Below are 14,464 nucleotides of genomic sequence, written 5' to 3' on the forward strand. Positions count from 1 at the left end.
TCCATATGGGAAGAGATTCTTTATACACAATCACTGCTTTTTCAATTGGCCTTAGAGGCAGCGTTAAACAATGGTGCACTGTTGACATTCAGCGTGACTGCTGATTGGGCTGACATTTACAGAGTTCATTTGAATAGCTGTTATAATGAAATGAAAGGAGAAAAAACACACGGGTGCAAAAGCAATGCAGCCTTTGTGCCATAAACATAAAGGCACTGCTTCATGTTTATGGCAGAACAAGATAACTTAAGGGCTTTAACAGCTTTTAGTAAATCAATATCACCACTCAATACTGTTGATGTTATCTGTAAAGTATAGATTAAAATAATTGGATGAGGATTTTGAACTGTGGAGAGAAATTTTCCCAGGCAAACAGGATAGTATCTGACATTTACAGAGCTTGTGCAACAGCAATACCTTTTCACTTATCTTTCTTTTAATTCAAAGTAAAGGTCAGAGTATTATGACATTATGAACTGTTCTACATTGTGGCAGTGCTGTTTTTCTGCAGCCAGACTCTTCGCTGAGAGAAGGAACAGCTGAGACTACTATAGGTGTTGGTTTTGTTTTTCACATTTAAAGACAGGCTTTGTCCACAAGCTTAGTGTTTGCTTCCATCACCAAAAAAGGAGATGACAGCAGAGGCCGTGGATGTTCATTTTACTTGAAGGTCCATTCATCAGCTCACGACAGGAATGCATCTTCCTGTCAACACAGCAGTTTGAATCAGTGCTGCTGTAGCCAATGTTTCTAGCCACAAAGGGGTTAAAAGGGTGAAGGAACATTTGAGGTGATGTGCAGCTCTTGATTTCTGAATTTCACAGTCTGACACTTTTCAGCTATAATGCCATCACTGCATTTTTGCAGCAGTGTGGAAGGTTGAAGACACAGGGAGCCAATTTGGAGCGACGCATAATTTGGATGCCTCCTCCATATCGAGCAACATCCCCTGGAAACCAAAGCTCCCTACCGAGCACCTGCTGGTGGTCCATGCATATTTCATGAAATCAGAAGATGATTAACTGAATGGGTGCGAATGGTTGCATTCAACAAAACAATCACTCAATATAAAGAAACATCCTTTTTTTACTTACAATAAAGGTGAACACAAGTTTTGAATAAGACATGACCACACACTCAATTATCTCTGCTTTTCAGACATTCAGAATACCTTTAACCTTTATAAATAAAGAGATAAATGTTTATTCCGACATGTCACTTTCTTGAATTCAAAATAAAACCCCCTCTATAAATTCCTATTTTGCAATCTAGTGAGAATAATTGACACCTAGGAATAGTTTTTATCATGTGAAATTATGCCAGCTATAGATCTTTTTATACAAATGGTGATGTATGTTTCTAAAAGATAAGATAATGTAAAAGCTTCAGGCACATAAAGAATATGACTAAACTGCAAGTGTATTTGCTAAGTCAGGTTTTAAAGCTCTTCAATAATTTTTACTTTATTAACAATAGATCAAATGACTGTGTGATGTGAAAGGTGTCACTTGTAATGACAAACCCACTGAGAATTTTCACCAGACTTTGCAATTCCCCTCAGTTCTATGTAGTGTGGGTCTATTTCCTGCTGTGTAGGTGATGGGCGAAACTGAGCAAGGTGCCTGGTTTATAAGTATGTATATGTGAACATGACATCTCCTGAAATATTCAAAGAGTAACTTAACAGGCCCTAGAAATTGTGTCTTTGCTGATCTCCAGTGATTTAACTTCTCATCCTGTTGCAGTGATGTACAAGTGTTCTCAAGGACCTCGTGACATCACTGCTGGGTGTGGTTACAGGTGCAATAGACTACATTTGAAACAGGTTTGAGACTTTTAGCCAGAGTTTAACCAAGTTACTCTTTAAGGTATTAAAAGCACATTTTGACACAAGATCCCACAACAAGAGAGGCTTACCTGTTGGCTTGCAGCTTTTTGGGGGGGTTTAGTGGTTATTACAAAAAATACAAATTAAGCCACCACAAGGTAGTTTTCTTGTAATATTAATAGTACACAGACAACTGGCAGTCTGGTGAAGAAAGTCAAACATTTAGCAGCTGAAGAGCCACATATTTTCCTCTGAACATTGATAGTAATGTCGCTTTGTATTTGTCCATGTAAATAAGAAATTTGCTAACTTTTTCACCATTACAACATTTTAAGGTTGGGTCATGTCAGATTGTATTTTCAGATGGTTTGTGAGTTTCTCTGTCCCCAGATGCCAAAAAGAGATAATTGTTTCTTTTAGCACTTCCAGTGAATGTAGCAATCATTTAGCAGAATTTAAGGCCAATATTCACTCTGATTTTATGTGGCTCTGTTTTGGTCCCTTCAAAGTCAAGAGAAAACTCTCAGCTGCTAAATTTTCCACTATGTTCACCAGCAAGACGCTAACTTTGTCAGTCTTTTGTTTGATGCTGGGTGGGCCGTGTACAAGTTTTACTCAATGAAAACAGCTGCCTACTGCAGCTGGAGACGAGAGTGGTAAGACTGAACCAAACAGTAAATCTGTGGGTCATAAAATCAAAACAAGCTAAAAGAGGCTAAAAAGATCAGTAGAGCTGTGGAGGACTGCAGAGTCAGGTTATAATTCTAAGAGCAATCCCTTTAAAATTAAACATGGTCATTTAATTCACTGTTAAATAAGAATATTGATTAGTGCAGATTTAAGTATTTTGTTCAGCTCCATACTACCACACACCAATCTGCTAGTTTTAATCTTGACCTTAATGCTGATTTCTCTTTTCACTTGTTTATTTCTCAGTAGTCAAAAACACGCTGTTAATCTTAATCAGTGCACAGAGGGAAAAGTCTCTCGCATCCTGTTGACTGGCACAGAGAGCAGTCAGAGCACATGTCTGTCAATGTCCCTTCTTTACTCACTTTGCTCCATCCAAACATACTGTGCTGCCAAACAAGACAGGTCTGCCAGTAACACAGATGAAGCATTAGACGCTCATTTGCCCAATTTGGCAAGTTTTATTCAGCCAAATAGGTTCAGATTTGGTTTGGTGAGTCACTGTTTTTAATTAATTGAAGTGGAAAGTTTCCACTTTCCATTGTCCACTCTGTGTACGCAACAACAGCCTGAGGGCAAAAAGGTGATCACGACATTCAGCTTTTGCTTGTTCACATAATGGTTTTGATTTAACTCAGGCTTTAATACTGATGCATGTGCAGCACATTCTTAGATAGAGCTGAAATATGTGCAGATACAGATGGAGCACAGCATGGGTTAGGTCTCTGGAGGGTTCACCTGCGTCTTTTAGAGTCTTGATTTCAGCACATATTATTCTCTTAAAGCAGTCCACTTACAGCATGCCTTGCAATTTGCTTTTAAAAGGGCCCTTGGTTACCTGACCCAGTGTTAAGAGAATCAGTGATGCAGGGCAGAGCCGCTCTGTCCCCTACAGTGCAGGGCTAATGGAGATTCCAGAGAATGACACCACCCACTTCCCTTCTCTCTTCAGAGTTCACTTTTGTCCTGCAAATCACTGTGCTGTATCCCTCAGATAACCCAGCAGACTGAGGTCCATGTGAAGGTCACTCCTCTTCAAGCCTTTGGAACAGTACACAAAAGAATTATTAGGTAATTATGTAAGGGTAAGTATGTTTCTGTGCTGTTGCAAAAACAATGCACTAAACAAATAAGTGATGTTGCATTGACCAAGTACTCACATCTCCTGTAAATATGGAGGATATACATTCAGTATTTCACTGTGCTGTATTCTGCAGGAAAAAAAGACTTTGCAACTGAGCTGATGCATGTTGCACATATCATAGTTGCTCACAGTGAGGCAGATATTCCCAAACCTTTTAGTCTCTCAGCCAGTCAGTGATGGGAAAAAATTTTCCAAAAATATTCTATTTTTACTTTCAATACACATTACTGTCTGACTATAGTCTGGAAGCAATTTGATACAATTATTCACCTAATCGTTTAGCCAGCAACACACTGACTCAATCAAGAACATTCCAGAAATGAAATATCTCCATTATGTTTCATATTTCCCCCTCAAATTAAATAGTGCCATTCAAGGACAAACCAAAATTCATAAGTTGAGACATCAGCTGAGATGTATGCATTATGACACATCTACCTAACATAGTGCATTATAAACAGTATCCTTCTAAAAAAAAAAGGGGAGTTGTAATACATATGTAAAAGACAGGATGTGCAGGTCATTTGCATGATAAACAGGATATTGGTGACCTTTGTATGAACTACTCAGCAAATGGAGGTGGTATGTTATTTAGGTGGCTAATGTGCCCCATCCTGTCTTTTGTGTGCTGTCCTGGCAAAAGTTCTGCTTTTACCAAACAAAATAAGGATATTTTGCAGCATAAGAAGACAATAGCTAGTTAGTCCCCTAATCATAGGGAGCACACAAACACATTACATGACAGGACAAAGAGATGCTATGTGTATTGCAAGAAAGACCTCATTATGCTTCAAATGAAGTGCTTGTTGGATATTCCAATGGGGTATGAAACCCCACTCCCCTTGGGGGTTGCATCTGACAATTTTTATAACTTTTTCCCACAACAATCAGATAATTATGTGCACTTCATGCAACAATTGGACAGGTGTACAGAGATGAGAATGTAGGCAGGCTTTCACATTTCTCTCAAACTATTTCCAACAGCTACTTCCATCACATACAACTGACACCACCATGAATGCTTTTATGGAGAGACTGTCGGAAAGTGTGTGCCGTTATCCTCAGTTAGATGATCACAACTCGCCCCTATTAGTCCATTTACACTTAGCCACTTTATGTATTAAGGACAGTGTCAAAGGCCCCATTTACATTGTCATTGTACGTGTCCAGATGTTAGCTGTAAATACCTTGCTAGCTAAACTGTTATTGTTGTAACTACATTGCAGTTATTCTTCTTATGGTAACTTTTAGCAGTTGCTTAACAACTTCAAGTTCATTACCACTGCTCTGGACTGGAGTTGACCTTAACATGATTTGCAAATAGCTCAGAAAAAACCAAGACAGGCTGCAGTCAGATTTGTGATGTGGCTAACAGAGACTTGAGTGTAACTGAAAGAGTACTGAAAAGCATCTGGACTTGTTCTGGATATGAAACAGTAAATGGGGCCTACGATGGCAGCAACTAGTTTGTTTCAAGCATACCGCCAACTTGTGGCAATAGCTTTTGGACCAATGGTTTGACATAAATTCTTAACTCAAGGTCAAGTTAAGATTTTTTTTGGTAAACTACTGATTCCAAGGCCAAGAATGTACTCTCACCCTGTATTAAAAATCATTTTTCATGTTTCGTAGCACATCCTCTCAACCAGCTACAACAGCAGTTTTACCTCATGAAACCTTATATGTGGTCAGTTTACTGCACGTATTACTTGCAATTGACAAAGTGCAGGACCATGCCACAATGAAGAAACATCCTAATGCGTACAGTACATCTACACAGCTCTGAGGACCTAAACTATGATTTGGTCATTTTGAAAGATCTGTTTGTTGTCTCTATTCAAACATTAAGACATTACATAATAACCACCTCACACATATCCTCTGACAATTCTCCCAAATTCATGTCAACCCCTTCAAGAACAAAGGAAGCAGGTTTTTGAAAGAGTCTCATAACATAATAAAACTGATACACCTTTTGAGGTCCCATCTTTTGCAGCATCTGGTTGATCTTAATAGGTTACTGTCTGTTGAACTTGATAATAGTCAAAAGAATACTTCTATAATACAGCTACTTCCAGGATTTTTATTTGGGCGATAACATTTATTCCAGCTGTTCAAATGACACTAGGTGATTATCTTCAAACACATCTTCCACAAACAGTATATAACATGATCTCACTTTCCTCAAGCTCCAGCTGTTTTGGAGAAGACAATGATAGGAATCACAATTTCGAGCCAAAACTGGAAACAAATGTTATCATAAGATTGTTCCATTTTCCTGTAGATTTAAATGTTCTTATAAATGCATTGAACCGACACCCATCCTGAGCAATCTATGAGCCAACTCAAATGTTGTACAGTATTGGTGCATTAGTGGCAGCCAATTTTCAAGTGGAACTCAAAAATGGCCCTAGATACCATTCCAAAGCCAATTTTTCAGACCGCTGCCAAGTCTCTCTTCAGTAAACTCTACAAGAGCGACACCAGTGAGTCTTGAGCCAGATGCTCCCTGGTGACCCCACACATGAAGCCCGACTCCCAGAGGCCACCCCCCCCCCCCCCCCCCCCCCCCCCCCCCACGGCTATTTCAAAGCCTTGTCTGTGTCTAAAGGCTTTCCCCAGGGATCACACTGAGATTCCACAAATCTCACCCATGCGTTGTCGAGTACCACTCAGTGTTTTATAGCTAGGCTGAGCCTGATCCTCTTACGTGCATGCAAAATCCAAGTTTGTTCACTACACCATGGCAAACCCTCTCTGATCTTGTTATCCTATACACTGTGTCATCTGTGTGACTTCAGACAAAACTGCAGTTAACTCCAGGGAGCCATGCTGTCACAGACAAGTCTATTTTTATATGTGAAAAATAAGGCTGGTCCACAGTACAGTAGATTAAATAAAAAATGTAAGCCCACAAGCAAGTTTCGACATGTCCTTCCACTGACCCAGGCCTGAACACTGAATGTGAGTTCTCTCTATTGTTTTACCTCATCTCTCATCTCTAGTTGAAAGCCAGCCCACTCCCCTGGCAGTGGTGTTATCTGCGATCAGAGCCGATCTGTTTATCACAGCACCGACCACCACTTCACCCCAGGCCCTGACAGCTTCTCATTAGAACCTTTATATGGGCTGCTGGGAGGGGTCCAGACTGTTGATCAGGTCACTGCACTCCAACATAATGAGTGACTCCATTCAAACATCTAGCATGCCACATTTTATTCCAAACAACACTCATACTCCCTACACTCTTTGAACTCAGATGTCCTCTGGAGGTGCCGTGTTGGGCCAAATTTATGATACTCTCCAAAGGGGCTGCTTTAAATAAAGGAAGGAGTGCTGTGAAAGTGAGACACAAGATTGGCCTCAAGTCGTAAAGTTACTGAGTCTTCTGCCATTTGGTGTTACAGGGTCATGCTCCCTCCAAAAAATGAGAATATATTAAAATGACTGAGGGTGAATTTTTTCTTTGCCACATGTGAATTAAGCGGCATGCTCACTTGAATGACATGCATGTTTATCCCTCCAAGGAGTAAGGCTCAGTGTGGGATCAAGCAGATGATTAAAAACAGGCCTTTATTTTAAGGAGATTTGGTTTTTTTGTGAGCAGTTGAGATAGCCTGTGGCCTTGTGTCATGCACGGGCTGCAACTGGCAGGAGACAGACAGTAGCATGAGTAATGATGTGAGTGCAAGGCTCTTATTTAGCCAAGGTTACAGCCTCCCATTTAAGAGGTACATGCGAGATCCTTAAAAACACAGCAGTGGACAGCAGCTTAAGTTTACCCAGCGGGCCAACAACATGGCTCTAAAGGAAATAAAAGAGAGTGCAGCAGCATGGTAATATGACTTTATACTACAACAGGCAAAATATGAGAAGAGAAAAATAGTTTAATAACCCCAACTCAGCTTACCTTCCTTTCTGGGCAGATATAAACCTTATGTGAGTTCAAAGTAGTTGACCACAGTGAAATATGTGTGAAATTTTAAGGACAAAAAACATTCTCATGTCTGTGCATTTGGTATACAGCTGGAGCCAGGAGGCAATTAGCTTAGCTTAGCTTAGCATGAAGACAGGAAACGGGGAAACAGCTAGGCTGGTGTTGTCCAAAGTTAAATACACCAAACTGCACCTCTAAAGCTCAATGATAACAGATTGTATCTCGTTTGTTTAAGCCATACACAAATGTTACATGCTGTAACAATTTCTCGGTAGCAGCAGCCAAGATGTTTCTAGCAACAAGTGGAACTCCAGGAAGTCAATTCAGTTGTAGCATGCAACTCCTTGTAAAACCATAACTAATTTTTACATGTCTGCTAATGTATGGATAAAACAAATGAGATATAACATGTTAATTAGTGAGCTTAGAGATCTGGTGGTGGTACTTTTGAAGTGTGGAGAGAAGCTGTTTCCCCTTGCTCTCCATGCTAAACCAAGTAAATCGCTCCGCTCTAGTTCAAAAGGTAACGCACAGACATGACATCGACCTCTCAGCAAGAAGGAGAATAAACATAATTTGTAAAACTATTCCTTTAAGCTGTTTGTTTTGCCTAGATTTACAGTCAAACAGGTAGATAAATGTTTTATAGAAGTATTTTCTATGCATGTCCCCAAATATAGGCTATCAATTGCCTTACTCAAATGTTGCATGCAGGCAACATTGTGAATGCAATCTCAGGACAGACGTTCTGACTTTTGAAAATCACAGGTGTTACTGATAACAGTAACGATGACTCTCTTCCATGTCCCAGTAAGAAAAGCCAGTGAGCTGCATGCACCATAAAAGGGCATTAAAACCTGCACATGTAAATGGAATGCAGCCATTATTCATGTTATTAAGTACACCTGTTTATAATATGATAAAATGTCTGCGGTGAAAAAGGTCTATTGTCTTGTCATCCGTGACTTCATTTTCACTGACACTGAAAGAACACACTGCTATGCTTTGAATGCTTTGAATTTTTTTTGTCTGTTCTCTACCCCAATCTGTTATAACTTTGTTGTTGTATATATAAAGTATATATATAATTTTACATTTCATTTCATTTTCAATGTTTCAAAATTCAACAACCCAACTCAATATCCCCATCTTTACCTGTTATATTGTGTGGGCTGGCTGGCCCCGCCTGCAGACCCTTCTCTTTATATGTATTATGGTGGGATCTCCTCTGAAGTGTCCAGCAGAGGAAACTTTTCGTACCTCCCCCTCCGCCTGCCTGCTGCCTGCTGCCTGGTCCCAGCAGCGCTGCGATGGTCAAAAGGTCCACACTTGCAGCACTCAGAGGACCGGCAGCCGGCGGCTCTCCAGCCCATCAGTCCTACATGACAAGGTAACACATACCGGTGAATACAAACGGCTTCACTCGTTAAACCGTGTGAAGTGCCCGAAACTTTTTACCGACAGATTTCTCGCCTGTGTGTAACATATAGCCTAGTTAAAATATGAATGTTGTTGTAAAAACTTTATTAGTCGCTCAATGCGGGTTGTAATTATTGTAAAACTCGTTTTTATCGTTTCTTCAACTTTTTACCTACTTTTGGCTGCAATCTTGCAGAAGTTGGATAACTTTTTTCACTTACCAGGTGGAAATGGAGGACATTTCAGTTTGAAAAAAAGGCTTTGATAGAAAAAGATACACCGTTTCTATTCGTTTTTCTTTCATCTGTAGAATGTCGCTGCACTTTTTTTTATTCAAATGATAGGCTATACGTTTTGCTACCTGCATACAGGTGTAACAAATAGCAAAAAACCTTCAATAGACTCTGAAAAGTTTTTGTAATGTTCGTGTTGTTACAGATCAGGAGCTTAAAGCGATTTTAACTCACTTAATCTTTAATATCCCACTGTATAAATGAATCTCATCTCAGTGTATTCCAGTGTGATTTATAGTCTTCTATACAATGCAAAGATGCATTAAAATATTAAATCTTTTTTCATAAGTGAAGCTTTTAAAGAATCATCCTAATTTTTGTGCATATTGGCAGAGCTGCATGACATCAGGGATTGTTTAGACATCAGCTGAGTGTTTGTGCTTGTGTGTGTGTGTGTGTGTGTGTGTGTGTGTGTGTGTGTATGTGTGTGTGTGTGTGTGTGTGTGTGTGTGTGTGTGTGTGTATATGTATGTATGTATGTATGTATGTATGTATGTATGTATGTATGTGTGCGTGTGCGCGTGCGTGTGCGCAAGCAGAGAGAAAGAAAGCGAGGAATCCCCTATCCCTCACTGTTCTGGGAAACACCAGGCTGCTTAGACTACTCAGTTTGCATTCTTTTGCAGTCATGCCTTGCCAACTTTTATTATGTCTGGTACAGTAACAGTGCATGTCACTCTCACTGACAGAGCCGCAGTGATTCTCACTTCACAGGCTAGAAATAAGCTCAGTTTAGACAGAAGCCCTCCGGGGTGGTGCTTTGGCCAGTTGTCCCCCAGGGAAGCTGTTGCATGAGCTCCACCTCTGAGAGTTAAAGATTTAGAGCAAGAAATGCCAATTATTCAGCTCCTCTTCCTTTTCTCTTTTTCAGAGTTTGCATTTTGCGGTTCAAACTTCTTGGCTTTGACACTGTAAAATATCAAAACCAGCCTTTTTATTTGAACAGTCTGGGAAGCATGAGAACCAAAAACTTGATTAAGGAGAATGTGAAGGTTTTTGTGACTAAACTCAATTGTTCTCCTTTAATTTTTGCCATACCAAGGAGCATGATCATTTTATTACAACACAGTGGGTCAATGAGTCTTAATCTCTATTCATTTGACCAGAAGCTGAAACCTGACAATCACAAAACCATTCATTTGCTTTTTATTAATTCATTACTCCATAAATGAACAATTTAGCTACACTTCCACTATGTCACAACATTTTATAAGGCCAAGGTTTAAAGTTGTGTCTCAAGTGTGTTTCAATGCTTTTGCAAGTCATGGTAAAGGTAACAGCAGCAGTTTTTAATATAATATACTTATGAGTGTGAATGTGTGAACTATTCTCAATCTGTAGGTCTTTCCCTGGTTCCCTCTTTAAACGTGTATTTCATGACTCAGATCACAGATGATGATGTGAACAGATGATGAAGGTAACTCTGCATTGATTTACTGACTTCTGACAGCAACATCTGTGACAAAGTTGTGTTAAATTCAGCACCTCTGAGATACTTCATGAATATCAGCCCAAGAATAGTTTGATATAGGGGTGTGTATTTACTTGTCGAGATGACCTACAGGCTAGCCAGCATCCATTACCATGGCAAAATATGCTTAGTGTCTTTGATGATGAATCAGTTTGTTCAAAAAGATTTCAGCAATTAGAATAACCATGTGGTAGTTTTGGAATCTTCTCAACTTCAGAGAGAACGATGTGGAGCAGAGGGGAATACTTTGGTATATCAGGCTTGATTGTTAATTTAATTTATCAAATTATCAAATTACCAACAGATTATGTTTAAATGAAACAAATGAATGAACTCACTACAGAATAGAGCTGTGTAGTTCCAGTCACTTTGAGTCTGTACTACAACTCTTATTAAACACATCATTTAGAACAAGAATCATTAGTCACAGGAGGCTGTGCACTACTCTCTACTCCACTAATTACTCAGAAAATGTACAGGGCTTTCCATAAAGTGTAATCAGTTTCCAACTCAACTGCTAAAGAAATGTGAAGCAGCTACATTCAGCAGTTAGACTTTAGGGTTGATTGCAACACAAGATTGTTATGGGATTTTTTTTTTATGGAGATAATCATGGTAAAAATTTAAGACTTGGGCAGGTTCCAAGTTTCATCATGGCAGCCTGCATAATGATTAAAAATACTGTACTGTAGCTGATGTTAACGAAGAGTGTGTCGTCTTAATGTTAGGACAACCATGAGGCTGTAAAAACTGCACTCTCAAGAGCTCTACTAGGAAGCCAGATGTTTGTCTTAGCCTGCTTTCATTTTGAGAAATAAGCCTCTGTCTGCCTGTCTGTCTCTCTTTCTCCTGTTTCTTGCAGAGCAGAGGTGGTTTGCATGGGCAGAATGTGCCAGAATCCTTGAAGATAAACCAAAGGCCTTGGACGATATCTGATCTCCTTTGACTGTTGTACATTCACCTGGTGCCATGGCTGGTCTTGTAAGAGCTGAAGTAATGCTGCTGAAGTGCACATTGCTCTTTCTATACCTGAGTGTCTGCTTGTGCCAGCGTGACTGCACCGGTGTGGACTGTCCCCTGCTGGACAATTGTATTGAAGAAGTGCTGGAGAGTGGCTCCTGTTGCGCTTCCTGCTTACAAAAAGGATGTACATGTGAAGGTTACCAATACTATGATTGCATCAATGCTGGATTCAAGAATGGGAAGGTGCCGGAGGGAGACTCTTACTTTGTCGACTATGGCAGCACAGAGTGCGCTTGCCCCAGGGGAGGGGGTCGGATCAGCTGCCACTTCATCAGCTGTCCTGATATTCCGCCAAACTGCATAGAGGTTTTGGAGCCTGCAGACGGCTGCATGCAGTGTGAACGCATAGGATGCGTCAATGGCGGGCAAAAGTATGAGGCTGGACACTCCTTCCACATTGACTCCTGCCGGGTCTGCCACTGCCCCAATGAAGGGGGGAAGCTGATGTGCTACCAGGTACCTGACTGTGACCCGGACAAAGTCCATAAACCCATGTTAGCTGCACCCACAGATGTCATGGCCAACAGGCGTGACAGTTACCCTTACAGGTTTGACAAACTAGGCCACATGGATCCATTCTCCACAACATATCACCTTCCACCTAATGGGAATCTTCCTCTCTTTAAATCTCCGCCATCGGATAAGGAGGAGCCAGATTATGATTATGGTCCTACAGACTTCCCAGAGACCTATCCTCAATCTCTAGTCTTCCCCACCCAGTCTTCTTCCCTCAGCAGGGGCATTGCTGTGTCCAGAGGCTCTGACAGACCTGACAGAACCTCTGCCTTTCAAAGCTTTGACAGACGAAGCAAGCTGGAGCTGAGAGAGCAATATGGAGTTCGTGACCATCCTGCAGAAAAAGAGGAAGTGACAGAGAGCCCTCTGAGAGTAGAGCGCAGCACTGTCAGGCCTCATATGCATGAGGATGCCACTACTTCTTGGCAGCACTCACAGGTTTTAACAAGTGTGCAAAGTGTCTCATTCGGTGATCTGAGTACACAGACAGATTTAGAAAATCCTTTGGATGCACACAAAAGTTTGGGTACTGTCATATTTCCACTAACCCATGATTTAGACAGTGAAAAACACCCTGAGTATCCACATATGAGTTCAGAGACTGCAATTGATCATCAGAGAAGCTCAAGGACTAAAACACATCAACAAAATGCATCAGATATTGTGACAGTCAGAGGTTCTGAGATTCAGATCAGTGTTAGTCCTCCAGCAAGAGGTACAGAGAGTCAAATCAATCAGCAGAGACCATCAGATAGAGTGAATTTTCCCTTGTACATGCTGAGAAGCCAAGAAACTCCAATCCATCCTGAGGCAAGTTCAAATGGTCAGATACAATTACAGGGGACAGTCACACCGCATGATGAGGAAAGACTGGATGAAGAAAAGATGGAAGAGGAAGAAATAGTAACTTTGCAGAATGTCACTGGGCCCGAGGAAGGGGATGTGCCCTACAATATCGAGTCAGAACAACAGGAGAGAGGCCATGAGGAGTCAGATAGCAGCGTTCCGGCCGGCAGCTATGAAACGACCACACCCAAGCCCAGCACCAGCTCCCCCAGGTGGCCTGAGCATTCGTCAACTCCCATGGTCCATTTTATTACCACCACCCAGCCACCGGTAAGGGTCAGGCTACATGAGAGTAAGCCCAGCAGAAAGCCAGGTCAGAGTCTGGTTAACCTTCACAGTGAAAACCAGGAAGAGGTCAAGGAAGAGGTGACAGAGAAAGAGGAAGAGAGGAAAGATCGTCCTGTTGTACTCGACAAACCTGATGAAAGTAAGTGAAGAGACACATTCACAACACAGATGTTTGTACTCAGTTTAGAACTGCTGCTCATATCTTTTTTAAGGGTTACTGTTGTAAAAGATGCGATGACGACTGTAAGAAACACATTTTTTATTACATCCTAACATTGCAGCATCTGGCTACCTACTCTCCACTAGGAAGCCCCAAAAATGAAGAATAAAAAGAATAAAAAATACAAAATTTCCAGTTAAACTCCAGACAATTGCCCTTGTTACCTGTCAGCCCTCTCTCTATCACCATAGTGGTGCTACCATCTTACGTGGTAAACAACAAGTAAATGCCATGATGTGTCAGAGTTACTGGTACTTAATTAATTATGTTTGTTTTTCACATCCTCTTGAATATATTTGCACAAGATAGTAAATAGACATTTTAAAACATTTTCAGAAAGAAATAGAGTGAGGATAACAAATAGGCCAAAGTAATTTAAAGCAGTATTAATTGTTTTAAGCCACTAGGGGGCAGCAGAACAAGCTGAAAACAGAATACTGAAATATTATCGCCTCATTAAGTTGATCTGGTGAACATGTTACCAAAGAATTGCCTATTTAAAAAGGGTGTGTATCTCTCACTCTCAGATGATTCAAAGAGTATCTAGATAAACATGCCAATATCCGGTACAAGGATGATATAGATACATGTAATGCTATAAGACATTGTGATTCAAAGCCTATTTGATATGGTTTGATTCAGCCGCAATTAGTGATATTTTATGTATTTAAAATACATCGTCTCCACAACTTACATTTAAAATAGCCTACTAAATCAGAAATGGAAAATAATCATGTCGTCTGCCACACTGTTGGCCTGTCCCTGAGGATGATGAATTTTTCTCAAAAA

The 14,464-nt window shown here is 40.5% G+C and overlaps 1 protein-coding gene across 2 annotated transcripts in view; it reads left to right on the plus strand.

The window, feature by feature from the left end:
* The first annotated feature begins 8,904 nt into the window (after positions 1 to 8,904).
* fbln2 (fibulin 2) overlaps positions 8,905 to 14,464 on the plus strand; it is a 78,358-nt gene continuing 72,798 nt past the window's right edge. The window contains exons 1-2 of one of the 2 annotated variants that reach the window (XM_044349534.1): positions 8,905 to 8,989; positions 11,645 to 13,594. In XM_044349534.1, the coding sequence (XP_044205469.1) occupies positions 11,752 to 13,594 (1,843 nt within the window). In that variant the 5' untranslated portion in view covers positions 8,905 to 8,989; positions 11,645 to 11,751. The remainder of the gene's footprint in view (positions 8,990 to 11,644; positions 13,595 to 14,464) is intronic. The other variant, XM_044349535.1, reaches the window with a different exon arrangement.

The sequence above is a fragment of the Thunnus albacares genome, chromosome 4 (assembly GCF_914725855.1).
Source record: "Thunnus albacares chromosome 4, fThuAlb1.1, whole genome shotgun sequence".
NCBI classification, from domain to species: domain Eukaryota; kingdom Metazoa; phylum Chordata; class Actinopteri; order Scombriformes; family Scombridae; genus Thunnus; species Thunnus albacares.